The sequence below is a fragment of the Heloderma suspectum genome, chromosome 1, assembly GCF_057233095.1.
Source record: "Heloderma suspectum isolate Gila_16-S chromosome 1, 16-S_ref, whole genome shotgun sequence".
NCBI lineage: Eukaryota > Metazoa > Chordata > Lepidosauria > Squamata > Helodermatidae > Heloderma > Heloderma suspectum.
Genome location: NC_139458.1, coordinates 411,421,836 through 411,441,827, shown reverse-complemented (window position 1 = coordinate 411,441,827; position 19,992 = coordinate 411,421,836). Strand labels below are relative to the sequence as shown.

At 42.0% G+C, this 19,992-nt stretch overlaps 1 protein-coding gene across 4 annotated transcripts in view; it reads left to right on the top strand.

Moving 5' to 3' along the window:
* Nucleotides 1-15,892, top strand: part of SRBD1 (S1 RNA binding domain 1) — a 275,489-nt gene extending 259,597 nt beyond the window's left edge. For 2 of the 4 annotated variants that reach the window (XM_084828969.1, XM_084828968.1), the window contains 2 exons: nt 5,754-5,938; nt 13,169-15,892. In XM_084828969.1, coding sequence (XP_084685095.1) covers nt 5,754-5,938; nt 13,169-13,458 — 475 coding nt within the window. In that variant the 3' untranslated portion in view covers nt 13,459-15,892. Of the gene's footprint in view, nt 1-3,980; nt 5,939-13,168 lie in introns of those variants that run through there. The other 2 variants (XM_084828967.1, XM_084828971.1) reach the window with 2 other exon arrangements.
* Nucleotides 15,893-19,992: the final 4,100 nt, after the last annotated feature.

Genomic DNA, 19,992 nt, shown 5'->3' with positions numbered 1-19,992 from the left:
AAATAAATAAAGGTTCAATCCTGTCTATGCAAGTTTAGCTGGCTGGGGAATGCTGGGAGGTGTAGGACTTTTTTCTGTTTAAACATGCATAGGATTGTGCCCTAAATAACAGTTTGCTGACCACTGTTGTGAATTAGTTCCACTGGGTACCTTTAAAGACAGTGTTTGCTATCCTTGGCTTTGGCAAGCTCTGTTACACCTATGGGACACTGCATTCTTGTTTTGTTGTTGTAAAGGGCAGTATCCAACAGGGTCATTCTGCAAAGTTAAATAGTGCTAACGGAGCTCCATCAAATTGTTCTGTTGTACAAGCTGTTCCGCATTACATTTGCACAAGTGCTTGTGCAAGTATAATGTGCAGCCACACTTGCATAAATGTAAGCTTAGTTGCATTCTCCTCTTGTGCATATTTTGGAACCTAGTTTCTGCTAGTGCAACATTATTGGATCCTGCCCAAAATTATTTATACCTGGCCTTGCAGTTCTTTACAATAAAAATAGAAAGACCATCATGCATGCATTCTTGTCCCATTGATTGAAGTGTATTTGTGCACATTTTTCAAAAGCATGCATTTTTTCATGCACATTTTTCGGATGTAAGCATGCTGTCGAACACATCTTTTTGGGTCCACAAATCACATTGCAAGTCCGGAAATGTGCGGACTTTGATTGTGTCCAAATCTGCATTCAGTCCAGAAAGTGGGAATTGAGTAAATCCTGATAAAAAATGCACTGAAATGAATTTCTCATGTGTCCCTTCTTAGGGAGGCTTTGAATCTGAGAACAGACAGCCTTATCAGAGTCATTAAACATATATGTTTTGCATGTGTAAAATCCCAGATTCAGTTGCTGGTATCTCTGGAAGGTGGTCTGATTCAATGTAAAAAGTACCTTCTTGTATCCTTAGACAATTAAAAACTTGGTGAAGGCCTGATAAGATTAGACAGACTTTATAATATGAAAATTACAGCTTACTATATCCAGCATGCTATACTTTTCAAATTAGGGTGGTCATCTGAATAAAGAATTTTTAGTTGATTAATCCTCTACTTTTTATCTATTTCAGCAATTTAATTGGTTTAAATTGCCTAGTACTAAAAGGTTTTTGTAGATGCCTTTTTGAAATACTGAAGTATTGCAATTTAATGCAGGGAATGAACCAACCAAAGTTCAGCACTTTTAAGACCAATTGATTTCACTGGGAGAGTTTAGCGTTCACCCATTTAATTCAATTAAACTTAAAAGTGCTAGATTTTGGATGCATTATTGCTGCTGCTGCTGCTATTGTTGCTTTGCCCACATGCTTACAATCATTTTTTAAAAAACACCTGCCATGTAAACCAAGGTTGAAATCCTCCACTCAGTAGGGAGTAAATCCCACTGAACTTAGTGAGACTTAATTCTGAGTAAACTTGCATAGAATTGCATGCAGTGCTGCCACATTACTTTAGAAGGAAAAGTCATCTGTTTTTATGGTTTTTAATCTTACTTTTTCCTAATTACCTTGGACATCTTTTAAATAAATATTTTATTATTATTGCCACTTACAGTAACACACCAAAACTGAAATTGCTTCAAAAGGTAAGCAAGTATCACCTCATCTCTCAGACCAACCAATTAAATTTGCCAGTCTCAATCAAAATCCCTCCTATGCCAATTAGTACTTTAAAGCTTCGTTTGCTGAATCTGTTTGCAGCTCTAGTTCCAATGCCTCTCTCACTCAAAAGTAATGTGCATAAAGATTACTTATAAAATAAGAAATAAAATTCCTTTAAAAAGTAGTCAGTACATGGATCTTATTCTGTTTTTCCTTTTATACCTAAACATACATCTGCAGAATGAGCAGAATATGTTATCCATATGTCTGAGTGTCTTATGCAATACATTTGGAAGGGGACATAGCTCAGAGGTCGAGCATATGGTGTGCATTCAGAAGTTTGATCCCTGGCATCTCCAGTAGGGCTGGAAAAACCCCTGCCTGAAACTCTGAACAGACGCTGCCAGTCAGTGTCGACAATACTGGGTGAGGTGGACCAAGGATCTGACTTAATATAAGGCAGGTTCTTATTTTCCTTTGTGCATCTGTCTCTAGTCGATGTGGCTGCAATCGTGGGCAGGATCCAACAGTGACATTCTATTCCAGTAGTGCTAGCGGAGCTCCACTGAATCTTTCTGCTGCGCATGCGGTTGCATATTATGCTTGTGCAACTGATTATACAAGCATAATGCACAACCGGTTGTGCAGCCATGCTTGCACAACTGTAACTTTGCTTGGATTCTCCTCTCATGCATAGTTCAGAACCTAATTTCCACTAGTGTAACATCATTTGTGCTAGTGGAATGACTCAGTTGGATACTGCCCCATGGACAGCAAACAGTGTGTTTTTAGTCATTAATGCACAACTATGGCAGTGCGTGTATAAAATATTTAGAATAAAGTATGGCTCAGTACAGGCACCCAGGGTTGCACGTCCAGCCCTGGCAAAATAGATTCCAGTTTGTGAATGTAAGGACATTTTGTAAGCCTTCTGCGTCAGGACGTTGTCAGCTCGTAGGAGACTGTCAGCTTACATCTGCCGTGTCAGTCAAAGCTCAGGCAGCTTTTGCTTGTCACTGTGATCCTGGTGTGGTGTGGCTCATCTATCAGCGTTAAGAGTCAGCAGTTCCCTCTCAGGGATTTAGCGACTGACCAATTATCGAAGAACAGTAGAAGAACGAAGTAGCATCTTTTAGGCTAACTTAATACTTTAATTTAGGTTTTCTACATGAGCTTTCATAGGTAAAACCTACTTCATCCAATGCAGTAATGGATAGAAACAAGGTAGGAAGGCCTCTTACAGCCAGGTAGAGAGCAAACATGCCATTCTTTAAAAAAAAACTGGATTTTTGTTCTCTACTTGCCTATAATTGACCACCCCACTGTGCTTCTGTTCAGCCTTCCCCAACATGGTGCCCTACAGATATTGGTGGACTTCAGTGGCCATCAGCTCTCGCCAGCATGGCCAGTGGTCAGGAATTCTGAGAATTGTAGTCTAAAACTTCTGGAGGGAATCAGGTTGGGGAAGGCTGCATTATTGCATCTGATGAAGTAGGCTTCAACTATTTGTTTAAAAGGTGCTACTTTTTAAGATAGCAAGCTCAGTGGCCGTGGAAAGCTGGCTGACCTGTGTGTGTGTGTGTGTGTGGGCTGTGTGTAAAATTAGGGGTGCAATGGAGTATCTTGGAAGAAGGCATAGCTGGCAGGCTGGAACCCTGAACAGGAACACGCTATACTGCAATATTTTATTGCAGGTTCCACTTACAATACTTCATAGTGAACTCTTTGATGTTAACATTGTATCGCAAACTATAATCTCTGATTTTGTGTGCAGTTAAAAGCCAATCTGATGCCAAAGATTTTCTATCTTAACTATTTACATATTCATATACCCAACAAGTACGATGGTGAGCTAAAGGGAAATGTGGATGAAATCAGAGCATCTAAAGCACATTTTCAGAAATATGCCTGTAGGAAAAAATATAGTGGTAGCATAATGTTCCGTAGGTGTAAAAGGACCAGCACATTCTGAATCTCTAGTTCGACATATGTAAAAGTTCTTCGTGTGCTATGATTCAATGCCAGGAGATTTCTCAGGAAGGGATAATTTGCACACAGGAAGGAGAAACATAATTTTATTTATGCACATAAATAAAATCTGTCAAGGATTCATCAGTCTAGTTTATAGACCAATACAACCTTGGCTTTAAAGTTTTTCCTCCTTGAAATACTAAATTTTCCATCTGGCGCGCACACACACGCACACCTAAAGTTGCTAGCTTTTATCATTGCATGATCCCTGTGGGGGTTTTGCAGCTCTTAATTTTAGAATAACATGTTCCTAGATATTCAAATGCCAAAGAAACCACAATCACTTATTAATTAGTCTTCCAGTTGTATGAGGGCTACATGTTAGTGTGTACATAACAGCTAATTTTGCCTAGGAAACGTGTATTTAGCTCATGGATGGCTCCAGACCTTGGTGGAGTTGAGCTATTTCTAGGGACCGGATTGTCAGGAGCTGCTGGGATTAGAACCAGGAACCTTTGATTCTGTGCGTGAACTTTGGCAACTGCAGCTTGGAACACTTTCCTGACAGTGAAGCATTCTCAGGTACTGGACTGGTCTCGCCCATTGTGCCATCTTGGGTAGGAAGTGGTGTAGTGACTAGAGTGTTGGACTGGGAGTTGGGAGATCTGGGTTCTAGTCCCCACTTGGCCATGGAAGCTAACTGGGTGACTTTGGGCCCGTCACAGACTCTCAGCCCAGGCTACCTTACAGGTTGTTGTTGTGAGGATAAAATAGAGAAGAGGGGGATTATGTACGCTGCCTTGAGTTCCTTAAAGAGGAAAAAAGGCGGGATAGAAATGTAATAAAATGAAAAAAAAAAGTTTCTTGTGGGGCTGTGACCTTGCCTGAGCATCAAGATCTTCCTGGTGTGCTTCAGTGTGTTCTTTGGCTCTAATTCCCTCACTTTGGTCCCTTGACTCTGACTCCCTGGCTCAGTTCCCGGCTTCTGGTTCCCAACCCCTAGCTCACCTCTTGACAGCTGCCTGTGGCTCAGATCCACAAAGGGAACCACTTAGCCAGTGCCAGCACTGTCTTCTTGGCTTTCCAGTGGAAAGTCTGGTCAAGTCTGAGACAGCATGCACAAGCAGTGCACCAGCCCCTCTGACAACAGGTGATTCTGGGATGCTGGAATCGCACACCTCACTCCCCTTCACTCCTTTTCACAATTAAGAGGCCTAAATTGCCAAATCTTCCCCCCACCCCAACAAGAAAGTTAAAAGGCATCCCTGATTTTGATTTGTGCCAATGTGCAGTTGCTCATCGGGCTCCATAACATGCTGCAACTCTGTGTAACAATATGCCATGGTGCTAGTAAGACTGGTTGGCGTCTCATAGGCAAAGACTAGCAGCCATGGATAGCCTTATCCTCCATGAATTTGTATAATCCTCTTTTAAAGCTGTTCAGATTGGTAGCCATCACAACAGTGAATTCCATAATTTAACCATGTGCTGTGTGAAGAAGTACTTCCTTTTCTTGATTCTGAATGTCCCACCATTCAGCGTCATTGGATGACCCTGGGTCTAGTCTTATGAGAAAGGGGAACCCCCCCCCCTTCCACTTTCTCCACACCAGGCATAATTTTGCACACCTCTAAGATGTGCTCCCTTACCAATTTTCTAAGCAAAATAGCCCCAAGTGTTGCAACCTTTCCTCATAGGGGATTTGTTCCAGCTCTTTGATTGTTTTCGTTGCCCTTTTCCATGATCCTCAGCAGGAAAAGACAGTGTGAAACCAGCCTTGGTCTTACAACCTGTTTGATGACCACCCAGCTGTAGATGGAGACCTTATTTATTCATTTATTAATGTCAGTTGGCCAGAGAATAACTAATGAACTGTTTGGCCATGAAATCTGGTGTACTTTCACCTTGCATATCCAGTGATTTGAGTGGGAATTGGGCGTTGACTTTGAAGGCGTAGGAATTAATTTTCCTCTAATCCAACAACAGCATTAAATACTGAAACTAGTTTTTATCTAAAGGATGAGACTACAAAATCCATATGGGATAGCACGTTTGTGCTGAGTATATCAACATGTTTCCGCCATGTACTCCAAGTTTGAAAAATTGCAAATTCCTTTTTAGAAAGGTCTAATCTATAGGATTTTCTCTTCACTACCCTGCCTTTTTGTTTTGTTTTGACATACAAGCTTTTTAACTCTCAGTGGAGGAAGTCCCAGTGATATAGGAAAGTCAGAGATGCAGCAAAAAGTGAATGTGATAATCAAAAGAGAAGGGATGGAAGGAATAGCAAGAACGTTGAACACAACAGGACAAACGCTGCAAATAATCATCGATGGATTGACTCAGCCTGAAGGCTTTGACATTCGGAAAGGTAAGATGTTTGAAGCCATTGTTTCTGTTATCTCCAATTCACCATTTTCTCTGTTTATTTTTGTATTCATTAAGCTGCTGTTATTTTTGGGTGGATGGATAGGTCAGTTCCCTTAAGTTGTTTTGGAAGAGAAAGTATTGCATTACTCTGTGGACTGGGTAGCAAGGGTTAGTTTTAGAATTACGAAATTTGAATCCTGTCTCTAAATCATGGTCCTTTAGAGTCATAGGATGGTTTCTATAGCTCCTTACAAATGAGAGCACTTTGGTATGTTTCCACACAGGTTAGGTTTGTGATCCTTAACCTGCTTGTATTAGCTCTACTGGTCCAGGTTCTTTGAAGATGGGCTGTAAATCTTCTCCCCTTTTTGTCCTGCTCAAATAGTGCAGAAAATGTTACACTGAGGAGCAAATGATCAAGTCTCTTTATTCACAAATGTAATGTTCTGTTTCTGTGGGAGTCTGTGGGTTACATGTTTTCTGAAGGTTAGATGAACTGGAACACATCCTCTACGTGTGGATCTTTGCTGCGGAGCAAAGCTCATGTATTTAAAACATTTCTACCCCACCTTTCCCTAAAATATCCAGTGTGGTTAACAATTACAATATATACAACAGCCACAGACGCCTGTCATTCAGTTCACAACTATAATGTCAACAATGTGTAATAACAGGGATGAATAGCCATGTACATAACAACAGAATGCTGGTCAAAATCTGTTTCAGCAAATTGCCGTTATCAAGTCCATATCTGTAGATTCTAAGTTCTTGGAAGAAAATATTTTCTGGTCCACTTTAACTTAGTTATTGCTGGGCTTCGCTTCTCCACTCTTCTAGTGGTAAAAGCAAATCCTTATAAACCAACCATGAGTGTGAAAACAGTTTTTACAAATTCTACCTGACTGAAATGTTTCTACAGCTCCTTCACAATGCCCAAGGACAAATGTATCCACTCCCATTATTAACACTGTTGACAATACAGTTGTGAACTGTCTTATTGGGGTTTGTGGTTGTTGTATATTGTCTTAGAACCCCTAGCCGTGTAGTATTCTATCCTTGTTTAACAATTAGAACATTTTTTTAAGTTGCAGCATAGAAGGTAGGAAGTGATGTATAGGATGGGGAAATCAATGTATTTCCAGTCATATCACTGTTCACCCATAAGTCCATTCCATCCCGTGTCTGCATTAATTTGTTCATTATTATTTTTAAATACACATGAATATTCACATTTAAATTAGCATTTCTAAATGTATTTTCTCTCAGAATACACATTTCTGAATGTATTATCCCTCAAAATGCACACCTTTGAACATATTTTGATGCTTTAAAAAATGAAGTTGGAACATTTGTGAAGGGTAAAAACTAGTTCATGATTAAATTCCAGTCCAGACATTTATCCATGAAGTGTGGATCAAGTCAATTTGTATCAGAATTCAAAAAGATCTCATTTCTCAAACATACCTAGTGATGTGACATCACCTGTGTTCAAATAACACACAAAGAACTGGGAATAAAGTTGTCAACAGAATGCAATGAATCAGACGATCACATTGATTAAATGACTTTGAAATAGGGAGACTTTTTTTTCCCAGAGTTGCTCTGAACTGCAAAAAGCACTACAGTTACAAGTATACACCAGAGGTATCTGGTACTCTCCAGATGTTTTGGATTACAGCTCCCATAAACCCCCACAAGCATAGTCAATAGTAAAGGATTATGGGAGTTGTAGTCCAAAACATCTGGAGGGCACCAGGTTGTCTACCCCTGGTATATACAGTTGCAATACCAAGCCATAAAAACATAGCACAAGAGCTATGAAGACATTTAGGAACTTACCCCTAAATGGTATCCCATAGGCCATGGCTAAGTGTGCTCTGGGGAAATATCAGTAGGAAATGAAGTATGAAGCTTTAAACAGCAAAACAGTGGGAGAGTTCAGACGTCATGCTAAACATTTAGCATGATGATAACGAGCTGCAGGAAGCCTTGGGCCCGTATGTGCAGCTCCCTCCTCTTCCCCAATGCATTCGCAAGAAGAAGTTTGAATGTTTCACTTTCATTTTTGCTTAACCAAAACGTTGTCATTCAAACTGACAAACTGTGGATAACATTGGCGCTTTAAAAGTATTTAAAGACGCCAACTTCATACCATGGGTTATGAAGCTGGTTTGTTTAAATCATCCATGGTTAACATTAATCACAGTTTACAGTTCAGATGACATGCTAAACTGTGGTTAATGGAAACTGGAAGTGAAAGCTTCCGAACTATTCCTTACATTAGGGGAGGCGGGGGCAAATGAATCTGAGACTCGTTATGGCACATTCTTGTCATCCTAAACTATAGTTTTATTTTTTGGTATGATTTCTGAAAACTGTCAATAAAACACAGACAAAACATTTGAAAAAGCAGTCCTCTGAAATGTCTGTATCTCATCCCACCCCCCAAGAAAAACCTGACAGAACAAAATAATGCCCCAAAGAATAATGCACCAAAACTCTTATTGTTGGACCCCACTTGCAACGTGTGTGTGTGTGTGTATGTGTGTGTACACACACACATCCCTTCAGACATGGTCTGAAAGCACATGAGGCATCCACCTTGTTGAAGATAAGCAGGTCTGAGTCTGGGCAGTGCTTGGAGGGGAGACCACCTGGGAATCGCATGTAGCCACCTTGAGTTCTACAATGGAAGAAAGGTGGGAGATATATATATGACTGAGGCATAGTAGGGATATATATATATATGTATGTATGTGTGTATGTATGTATGACTGAGGTATAGTAGGGATGGATATATATATCCATCCCTACGAAGCAGAGAGCTTCGGCTATTGGGCGGTATAGAAATAAATAAATAAATTATATATATATATATATATATATATATTTATCTCCCTACTATGCCTCAGTCATTCTTCAAAAACAATCCTTATTCCAATAGATGCATAATTATATAAATGCCATACCATTTTATATTTTTAAAGTTTGAATTATCTGCTTTGCTGAACATTAGAAAGTAAATGATTTTTGAGCTGCCAGCATCACTGACGAGAGCTAATAAAAGTAATGGAAAATATAATGTGTGTGTGTATATATACACACATATCATCTTGCAGCCAGAAGTTTTAATTATGAACAGAGGGGACAAAACTAGGGTCTTTTTTATGTGCACATGTTTAACAGCTGATCCTATGTAGGGAGCAGATTAAGGGGTGCAAAGCCACTCGGACCTGCCAGGAATACCACGCGCGCGCGCGCGCACACGCACACACACACACACACACACAAAAAGAGCACTTTGTGCCCTTGACTTGCTACATAATAATATAAGTGCCTCTTGACTTGCTACATAAGCCTATCTCGGCTATAACCATTAAAAGCTGTTTACTTAAGGCTTTTGGGGGTGGGAAGGTTGTGTGTCAGTGTGTGTGTTTAATGGAAAGTGCTGCCACTGCGCAGTGTAATATTGCAAGAAGCTTAACTGTTTGGGAGTTGAGTAATTAGGTTCATTTCTTCACTGGAAACGTTGATGTCATGCGGTCTGCTGCTACCCCTGCTAGACCTGACTGTGCAGGGTCTTTTCCTTTCCTTTTTCTTTTTTCCCCCCTTTCTTTCTTGCAAAGCTTTCCAAAAACATTAGAAACATTCCCAGTGATTTCAGGTGACGCCACCACCTTGTACTTAAAAATAAATATACGTTTGAACGTAGCTTTTGATTCCAAGACCTAGGATATAAGGACCTTCTGCTGGGAAATGTGAACATGTCTCTGCTAAACTCACAGTGACAGTGTATCAGGAAGAGAGGGGAAATGGGGGGGTATAAAATTGTGGTCTAAAAATAACGAGCAGTTGGTGAAGCTGAATGAAGAGAATCTCAAGAGCAGCCCTGTATTTTCTCATGTAGTGTACAACCAGAACCGTTGTACACATACAGATAAATCACATGATACACAGTTCTTGGGACTATACCATTGCAGACTTTAAAAAGAAAGGAAAAAGAACAACCTGCACATAGAAAGGGGCCATATCTGGGGAAAGGGTAGGGTAGAATCCTGCTGCTGGCATGTTAGTTTTCCACAAGAAAGGAGATTTTGAAACGTGATCCTCTCCCTGCAGTCTGAAATGAAGTTGTGTCCTGAATTCTTGTACTATATGTGAGCTGTCTGACCGTGCAGACTAATATCTGTCTAAAACTCTTGATGTGATCCTAAAAACTATTTTCAGCTAGGTCAATGGAGAGCGGCACCTTAAAAACACAATATTGTACCACTGAGACCTGCAGCCAAACATTGCAGTGTGGAATGCTCCTGTTCAGTATGCCAGCCAGGCCCTCTTCCATGATACACCATTCCATTCCCTCTCCCACCCAGTTTTTCATTTTCCTCCCAGCAATCAACATTCCATGCTCACTGAGCATGCTTGGTCTTCATTGGGCTGTTATGGTTTTTGTTTTCCTAAAGATTCTTTTGTACTTTTGCAAACAGTGGGATTTCCCCAAGCCTGCTGATACCCCCCTCTTGTGTGCGGATGGTGCCATTTTGGTGACATAAGCAACGGCACACACCTTTGTACATCAGAAATAGAGGCAGAGATGAAATTCATTTAAATGAGCAGACATATTCCTCATAGGTCTGGATGTGGCTTGCAGCAAGCATCTCTATCAGATGGAGGACACAATACCCGGGCATTTGGACATGCCATCTGCCTCCCTTCTCCACTCCTTGACTAAAGTGCCCTTTCTTATGCCAAATGGATTGACCTGAGCTCATTCATCCTTTCTAGTCCTGTTCTCTTTCCTTCCCAGATTGTATTGAGTTGAGTTGACCCATGGTGGCATCCTTCCTAATAGCTGAGCATGCTTAGCACTCCACGGCAGACTCCAGGGGAATATGACATTTGAGAAGCAAGTGGTATCTTACTTATACATATCCCTTTGGGGAAATAACAGGAAGCCAAATTTGAGTGGGAAACATGAGTTCCTCCCTAGTTTCCATCAACCTTTGATTTTGATAAAGGTCTTGGCAGACTCAGATCTGGATTCCCTCCCATCCATGAAGTTCTTTGAGCAGCCCCTCTCAGCCTCAGTAGGCTGTGTTCCTATATACCAGGGGTGTGTGACATGCAGCCCCTGCCCCCCTCACTGCCACCCCATCCCCCAAAAGTTTTAAAATATATATTTTTAAAATTTCCGGGGGGAAATGGCACCTGGAGCACTACAGAGTGCCCAAAGGATCAAATCTAGCTTGTTTGCAAGCTAGATTTGACCATTTTAGGGCTCCGTAGCTCCTATGGAGCCCTAAAAGGTTCAAATTTAGTTTGCAAAGCTAGATTTGACTTTTTCAATGCTTCCCAGTGCTCCAGACATGATTTTTTTCATTAGATACGACTGAATTTTCAGGAGACTGCAGCCCACCAGTGGCAGGGGGTGTCCGGAGGACAAAAAAAGCCCCTAGACCTCTTGAAGTTGCTCACTCCTGCCGTACATGCTTAACTTGGCCAAAGTCCTATTGAAATCCATAGAGCTTACTTCTGAGTAAACATGGATAGATTCCAGCTGTAAGCTCAATGTGAAGATTAACGGAGAAACACAGATCCAAAGAACTGCTCAACTGGTTCCACATGCATGCCAATGAGGCTTTGAGCTTATGTTTCTTTTGGAGTAGCCTTCCCAAACCTGCTGCCCTCCAGCTGGTTTGGACTGCAACTCCCATCAGTCCCATGAGTAAGTCCCATTCTGTTCAATGGAGCTTACTCCCTAGTAAGTGTGTGTGGGATTGCAGTCCAAAGGAACCTTTTATTTTGGAGATGTACGGGTTCTGCAACCATGATGCCAGCCAGTCAGTTCTGAATTTGAGGGATATGAATAGGTGTGTGTTTCATGTGTTTATAATGTCACCAGAGTACTGTAGGTGAATCACCTGCTTATGTAGACCACAAGCACTGAAATATAACTATGATTATACAGTTGTATTATAAACCATCTAGAATCAGATGCACACATACACACATCCTTGAACAAATGAGGGCTCTATTTCTAGTATGCCCGGATGTCCAAAAAGCAACCTGCTTTTTTTGTACTGGTCCTGCCAGTTTTGCAGTGCTTAGCTTAACATATAATATGAACCCCACTGAGCAGCCAAAAGGTTAGCAAAACAAGAACCCCCTACTGCACTGGTTTGCAAATTTTCTACCCTTCCACATCAACCCTGCATTTTTGCCACAGAGGATTCTGTCCACTGCAGAGGATTCTGCAGCATAGTCTAGGGCAGGGGTGGACATCATGGAGTCCGGGGGCTGCATGTGGCCCCCCACCATCGCCACACTGCAGAAGCTTCCAGGAGTGTGATTTTGCTTTAAAACATGGCTCGCTCCACACACACCTTGTTCTAAAGAGAAAATGCTGATTTTTCCTGCTGGTGAATTTTGGTGGCGGGGAGGGCTGCAGCCCCTGGTGAGTTGGGGGGCAGATTGGGCCCTGAACACCCAGAAGTTGCCCACAGGTGATGTATGGACACACACTCAGTTCACATGGGACCTTGAACCTCACTGTCATCCACTGTGAAATGGGAATATGCCTTAGAAGGCACTCCACGCTCCCCAACAACTGAGCTGCAGATCTGTAGTAGTGAGCAAGGTATCTTTCAGCTTGCGTTTCCCTGGAACACAGTTTGATATCCACAGTTTTCTTATAATCTTTATTCCTTATGGAAAGCCAGACAAACTCTTAGTGGAGACGCCGAGTATATTTTCTCATTCTTTCTGTAAAAACAAATCATGGCTATCTGTTAAAGACAACCAACATGGACGGTTGTCTTTAAAAGTCTTATTTTAAAATGTGGACATGGATGATCTCTTTAAAAGTGGACGGTTCTCTTGAAAAGACTTATTTTAAAAGTGGACGGTTCTCTTGAAAAGTCTTACTTTAAAAGTGGACGGTTAGGTGGACGTGGACTGTTTCTTTAATGGTGGATGGTTCTCTTTAAAAGTCTTATTTTAAAACGTGGACAGTTCTCTTGAAAAGTCTTATTTTAAACGTGGGTTGTTCTCTTTATGAAGTCTTATTTTTATTGCCCATAAATGCCGAATATATTTTCTCATTCTTTCTGTAAAAACAAATTATGGCCATCTGTCGATTGCCTGTAGTCCCAACGTGGACAGTTCTCTTTATGAAGTCTTATTTTAAAATCATGGCTTTGGGTTTTTAATTTGTCTTCCCTTTTCATGACAGATTTTGATAAACCCGATTTCAAGAGAAGCATCGTTTGTCTTGAAGACTTACGTGTGGGAACCATCCTCACGGGAAGAGTCGAGAACGCGACTCTCTTTGGAGTTTTTGTTGACATTGGAGTTGGTAGAGCAGGACTGATTCCAATTCGGAACATAACAGAAGACAAACTTTCGAAAGCAAAGAAAAGGAGAAGCCTGGGTCTGGGTCCAGGAGAAAAAGTAGAAGTCAGAGTACGTGAAATTGACATCCCAAGATCCAGAATAACATTGGACCTCATCCGTGTGTTGTGAGCACTTCGTTGGTGCCTTTCATTTTAAGGGCTACCATTTCACTATGATGAGCAAAATACTGTGGAAAAATAGGGACCACTCATGGCAGACCATACATCTGTGGGGAGCGTGTTGGGCTAACTGGAAGCTCAGAATCAGGCCAAAAATCACACCCAGACTCCAATTGCATGAATGATTCTATGATTTTGAGGAGGGGGAGGTGGGATGAACATGGTCATTTCAATTTGTGCAGTTGTGAAGGCCCTTTTCGAAACTGCTATAATTTCAGAAATCACAGCAGCTGTTTATGTAGCCCCCACATGGAGGTGGCAAGCTATACAGTCAGCTGTTCCATGGGACTTCGACTGAGTTGCAAATCCACTGGCAGCTGGCAGACTCCCACTGGTGATTGCATGGGGGCCCAGCAAGTGTCTGAACCAAGCTTAAGTTTCTCCAGTGGAGAAAAATGTGTAAATCCAGCAACCATTAGGCCTAGTCCTCACTGCGGTAGCCCCAGACCCAGGCCACAGCACGTCAGACTTGTAGGTGGAGGCTCATATGTCTGAATGCTCTTCCATATAAAACATCCCATGTCGAGGAGAAATATTCTAGCCACTTCGCTTTCGCCTTGAACATAGTTTTTTATTTCTGTTCGTTTGTTTGCATGGAGGAATGTTCAGCCATATTATCCCTCCCCCTGTAGTATGAAGTAGAACAGCCCAGACTCACATTTCTTTACTCCTGCTTAAGTTATGGTGGTGGCCTGAGCATTTGACTTTCAGCACGAATTTGCTCCCAGGTAATTGCTCACCTGTTTTGATGGCTTCATGGATCTGTTTCTGCAATGCTAGTTTTAAAAGCCGTTGGATTTGGGGGGTGGGGGGGAATTGGCTTTAAAACTGTTAAAGAAAAAAAGAAAATATAATAACTGAAATTAGGGTTGTCTAGAACCAGAATAACAGAAGGAATTGCACTGTGCCAATCTGAAAAAAATTCATTTGTTAACTCTAGATGCAGATTTTTTTTTATATTTTGTGTTACTATCTTGATACGCAACAGGAAAATGTTTTCATTAATGGATTAAACTTTGTCCAATGTTTTCTTTAAACGTGTTTTTATTAAAAGAAGAAGGAAAAGAAAGATAATTCATTCTTTGCCGAGTATCTTTTGTCCTATTTACTGACTCTGTTGCAGAACTCAGAGTCGGAGAGACCACGGAGTGAAGGAAAAAGAGTTTCTTTATTTAACGCGCGGGCTTAAGGCTGGAATCATTTCCAAAGAGCCAAAAGCCCCGATTTACATCAGCACATTGTTTTTATAGATATTGTGACACATAGGAAACAGCTCCTCCTCTCCCTCCCGTGTGGGGTTGCAGTCCTCAACATTTCTTCTCCTAGCACCATTGTTTATAATACAAGAAATGGGTTATAGGGTAGCCATGATAAGCAGAGAACAGCAGAGAACAAGATATACAATTCTATGACCTTAGCCTTTGTTGACAAGATAAGAAATTCCTGTGTCTCGTCAGCTTACAAACATATATTTCAGAGAGCAAGAGCTCAGCAAGAACATGAAGCATGAGACTGCATGAGGCTACTTAGTCTAACCCCCGATATGGCTGCTACATTCCCCCCTTAAATGCATAATTTCATTACAATTATAGCATTTCATTACGCAAATAGACATTCTGGTTTGCAAAGCATAACACAGGACTCTTATAGCAACCCTCTTACTTAATATCCTGTTGAGCTATTAGAGTGTAGAGGGCGGCAGTTTTACTAGCCAAGACATAAAACAGATTGGTTAAACAGCGCATAAGACAAGGAATGCAAAGGCATAACAGTATCTCTATGAACAACACTGGTAGAATTAGGATGAACAATGCCTTAAGCCAGCTAAGATCTGGAAGCCAAGGGGTTAACCAATTTAGCTAATTGTTTTGTCCCATTGTTATGTTAGCTACTATATTATGCATGCAGATTATTGATTTGAACATCTACAGTATTACTATTAGTCAAATTAAATGATGGAGGAGAAAAAGATTAAAAAAACCTGTTTGCAGGTATATCTCTTGGCAAACAAAAATGTTTTACTCCAGTGATGTTAGCCAGGTGAAGCCAGTAATTATCAGCGAATTGCTGGGACAGATTTCCCTCTCTAGGGGCAGACCCCCCTTTTTCTCACCTTATTAAGGAAACACAATGCAACACTACTAACACTACAACACGCATGTTTGATCTTCTTTGGGATCTGACCGTACGCTGGGCAGCTATTCACCTGGCAAGCTGCAGTAGGGTCTAGTCCCCTTCTTCAATTTCCCCCAGTTGCAGGTCTGACCGTACGCAGGGTGGACAGTCTCCCGGTGTGCCCACAGTAAGGTCTAGCCTGAGTTTTCTTACTGCTTTTTCAGAATAATTTTTAAAGGATTTTCAGCTACAGTCCACTTTCCCTTTTGCTTTTTTGACTCGTGTCCAATGTATCCAGGGTTTAACTCCAGCTACTTTCACAGCTGTGGGGGTGGAAAGTATAACAGTTTTCGGTCTTCTCCACTTGGGAGTTAAAGGGTTATTTTTTCCCTCTTTAACTCATACTTCATTTCCTGGTTGGAAAGGATGAACTTCTGTGATGGGAATTGGGGGCTTATTTTCTAAGACAAAGCGACGCTGGGCTTGAAGAACTTTGCCCAGTGTTTGGACTTCTTGTTTAAGGCTAACGTTTGCTTGCTCTTGATGCCACTGCAGTGTCAATCATGAAGTCAATGTCACGGCCCCTCTCGAGCTGTCTTTTATCTCGCCCATTCTGGCTCCTTTGGTTTTCTCCTTTGTGTATTTGATTCATTTTATTTGGGCATTCATACCACCAATATCTGTCTTGTTCACACTGGGCACACTGTGCCTCTGCTTCTGCTGGGTCTTCTTCTATTTCCTTGTCCACGTCTTCTTGGGCCTCTGGGTCGAGGGGGGTATACTGGCAATAGGCATCTAAAAGACGCTCTACGTACGCTCTGGGGCCTCGGTGGCACCTTGCAGCACTTTAGACACTTTGGTCATATTAACTGACTTCTTCATACCTGCCTTCATGGCTTCTAACAGCAGGGTTTGATACTGGGTGAGGCGCTCTAGCCCCGCTTGTGTTTTGGGATTCCAGCCGGGGGTGGGGGGTTACTTACAAGGAGACTTTATTGGGTAACTTACAGCACACAGGCGTACCTAATGGCTGGATCAGACAGCTTCTCTGAACCATGAGCTATTGGGCTAAATGGGTTTTATACCATACATGTTACTCATGAGGCAGCACAACACAAGCATGCATTTTCAGCATAGGCTAGAAGTGTTTGGTTCTCAGGCACAGCTTTCTGTAAACAAACTTCGCTTCCCAAGCAAAGTGCTTGATAACACTTTCATTCATTAGTATGGGAAGAGAAATCTCTCTTTCTTTTGCTTTCTTTTTCTTGCTGATCTGCCTGTATTGCAGATCATGTTTCAAACTTTTTACATAAAACTCTCTTCTCTATGCACCAGCCTTGTCTCTTCATTTGTCTTTTTTCAAGTTAAACTCACTTACTTAAACCTTTCTGCCCTACACTAGTCCCAATGACACACATTTGGGATATGCTCTTCTTCTCTTTCTAGTTACATTTTCTTCATCTTATAGAACTATTACATTATTGTGGCTACTTTACCCCAGGTAATAAGCTCCAGGCATAATCAGCTGCTTCTAATTCACCCTGGGGGCAACTATGGCCACGCTTCTTCTCTACAAATGTTCATTCTCTTTGCCTCTTGCCTTCTCTTTCTTCTTTTTTTTTTCCTTTCTCTATCTGTCTGCCACTTTCTCTATTTCTCTGTCTTTTTCTACTTGCCTCTGTCTTTCTCTACTTGTCTTTGTCTTTTCTCTTGTCATCCATTGGGAACCACACTTAATATCATTTGGAGTTGCAACTAACACTAATCTGCAAATATCACATATATTTTATGATATTTAAGAAATCATAAAATATACACAACAAACTTTTTCCTGCAATTTAACACAATGAATGGAAAACACTTATTGCATGGTAAGGCATGATGGAGCAGATCCAGCAATTGGGGGGGGGGGGAAGCTCTCGGGGCTATCTATCACTAGACAAGCTAGCCAGGGATTTACAATATCACACACACACTCACACCCCTCTTTTCTTCTCTTCCCCTTCAACTTGGTACATGAAAGCAAAGTGCCGAAACTCAGGACGCTGGGGGGTGATGGGCATCGCCTTATACTTGCATTTTTCAGGCAGCCATTAATCTTCTTCGGGGAGGCGATGGGGTGATTTGCAGGACTTCAAAGGCAAGCTTCTCAGTTTGTTTGTATTTGTAAATCCCAAGCTCAAAACAGGACACGATGAGGTACAGGGCAGCTAAATTTTTGCTTTGGCATGGGCAACAAATAACTCGGGTCAGCTTTCTTCGCTGGGGTCTCAAACAGGAAAGCAGTCTTAATTTAAAGTTGTAACATCACTGACAGCGTCAGCCAGCCAGCTACACAGATCTCACTGTTTTTTAAAACAGTTACTCTAATATCTTCTTCTCAATCAGGTTGGGTCTCTCAGCTTACACAGTTTATTGCAGCCCCCAGGAGCATGGTAGTAGCGTGATTTTGGCTTGACCAGGAACATGCTGTCTGGTTTCTCGGTCTCTTCAGCACACACACTCAGGCAGTCTACTGGACACTCAAATTAGTGAGATTTCTTCATTGCAGGGAATCCCACGGCAAAAGCTTAACGGTTACGCTCTTCAGAAATCATATAGCTGATGGTCTACAGGCTCTATGAAATTTTAGGACAGTTCAAAGCTAAACACGGCTACCTTGACAGAGATCTTCATCGTGGTCTTTCCACTTCATTCTGCCTCGGGACAGTCTTATGGCACACTTTCTACTCGAAGAGGGGTCTAGCCTGTGCTCTGGGGGCTGATTCTTCACTTTTATTCTCCATTTTGCGCCTTCATCTTCTGGGTCTTCATTTTCAGTTTCTATTTTTTAGGGATTTTATTTCAATTAGGCGAGGTGATGATGTTGCACAACTCAGAACGTTGTGGGCAATTTTCCTGCCCCCCCTCTCGGCGCGCTAGGCTAACAGCTACTTCTTCGGCTTCACACTCCCACGCTTCTTTAAAAGCCAGGCTGTCCTGCAACATTTCTCTAATTAACAGCCTCAGATCTTGTTCTTTTTTTTTTTTCTCTCTCAGCTCGACCTTGAGCTTTTTGCTGTTTCCTCTCTCTATTCTGAATCCTTTTTAAAAAAATCTTTTTCCTTTTTTTTTTTTAACATACATCTCAAGGGGGTGCAAGTCTTGCTTCCCCCACCTCCCATAGCCTCCCTCCTAAGATGAAGACGGACACAAAGAGGGAAGGGGATTGGTCAGCGAGTAAGGGGTCTCACTGGCCGACACAAGAGGAATTTCACACCACGCACTTTGCTACTGGCCTGGGCACCTAGACGGTCAACGGTATGCAACAGAAACTGCAGTAGCCACTCACACAATCATCAATTTCACCACTTCATTCATATGTCCCTGCCACCCACTTTCCCACTTTTTCACTAGAGCGAAGCAGTTTCCTCAGCGCCTTGCTGAGTATTAGTGCCTGCTTGGGGGAGTGATCAAGTCCCCCCTTCCACCCCCAATCAGGTGGGTCACCTTTTGTATACGTATACTAACACTGACCTTCTTCATAAGGCGAGGCCCTCTTTTTTTCTGCCCAGTGGCCTTTCTCCCAAAGGCGGGGCCCTCTTTTTACTCCATATACTTGCCTTTCTCCTGAAGGCTTCCAATGTGGGTTTCAACTCAATTGCAGCTGCAGTATGGGCAGGGCTCAAGTTCCTTCCTCCGCTTCTCAAGGTTCTCTTGCCGCTCGCTGCCGTTTGGGCGGTCCCGGCGCAGGCTTTCTCCCGTTCACCCGACAAAAAGGTCGGTGGCGCCAAGAAAGGGAGGCATGCGCCGAGCCCTCCCGGTGCGGCAATTAAGAGCAGGCAACTGCCACCTCTCTGTCTCAGAGCCTGCCACATCCGAGTCACGGCACCATTTATGTTGCAGAACTCAGAGTCAGAGAGACCATGGAGTGAAGGAAAAAGAGTTTATTTAACGCGCGGGCTTAAGGCTGGAATCATTTCCAAAGAGCCAAAAGCCCCGATTTACATCAGCACATTGTTTTTATAGATATTGCGACACATAGGAAACGGCTCCTCCTCTCCCTCCCGTGTGGGGTTGCAGTCCTCAACATTTCTTCTCCTAGGACCATTGTTTATAATACAAGAAATGGGTTATAGGGTAGCCATGATAAGCAGAGAACAGAAGAGAACAGCAGAGAACAAGATATACAATTCTATGACCTTAGCCTTTGTTGACAAGATAAGAAATTCCTGTGTCTCGTCAGCTTACAAACATATATTTCAGAGAGCAAGAGCTCAGCAAGAACATGAAGCATGAGACTGCATGAGGTTACTTAGTCTGACCCCCGATATGGCTGCTACAACTCTTGATTGCAAACTCTGAACAGATCTTTCTATGAACACCTTTC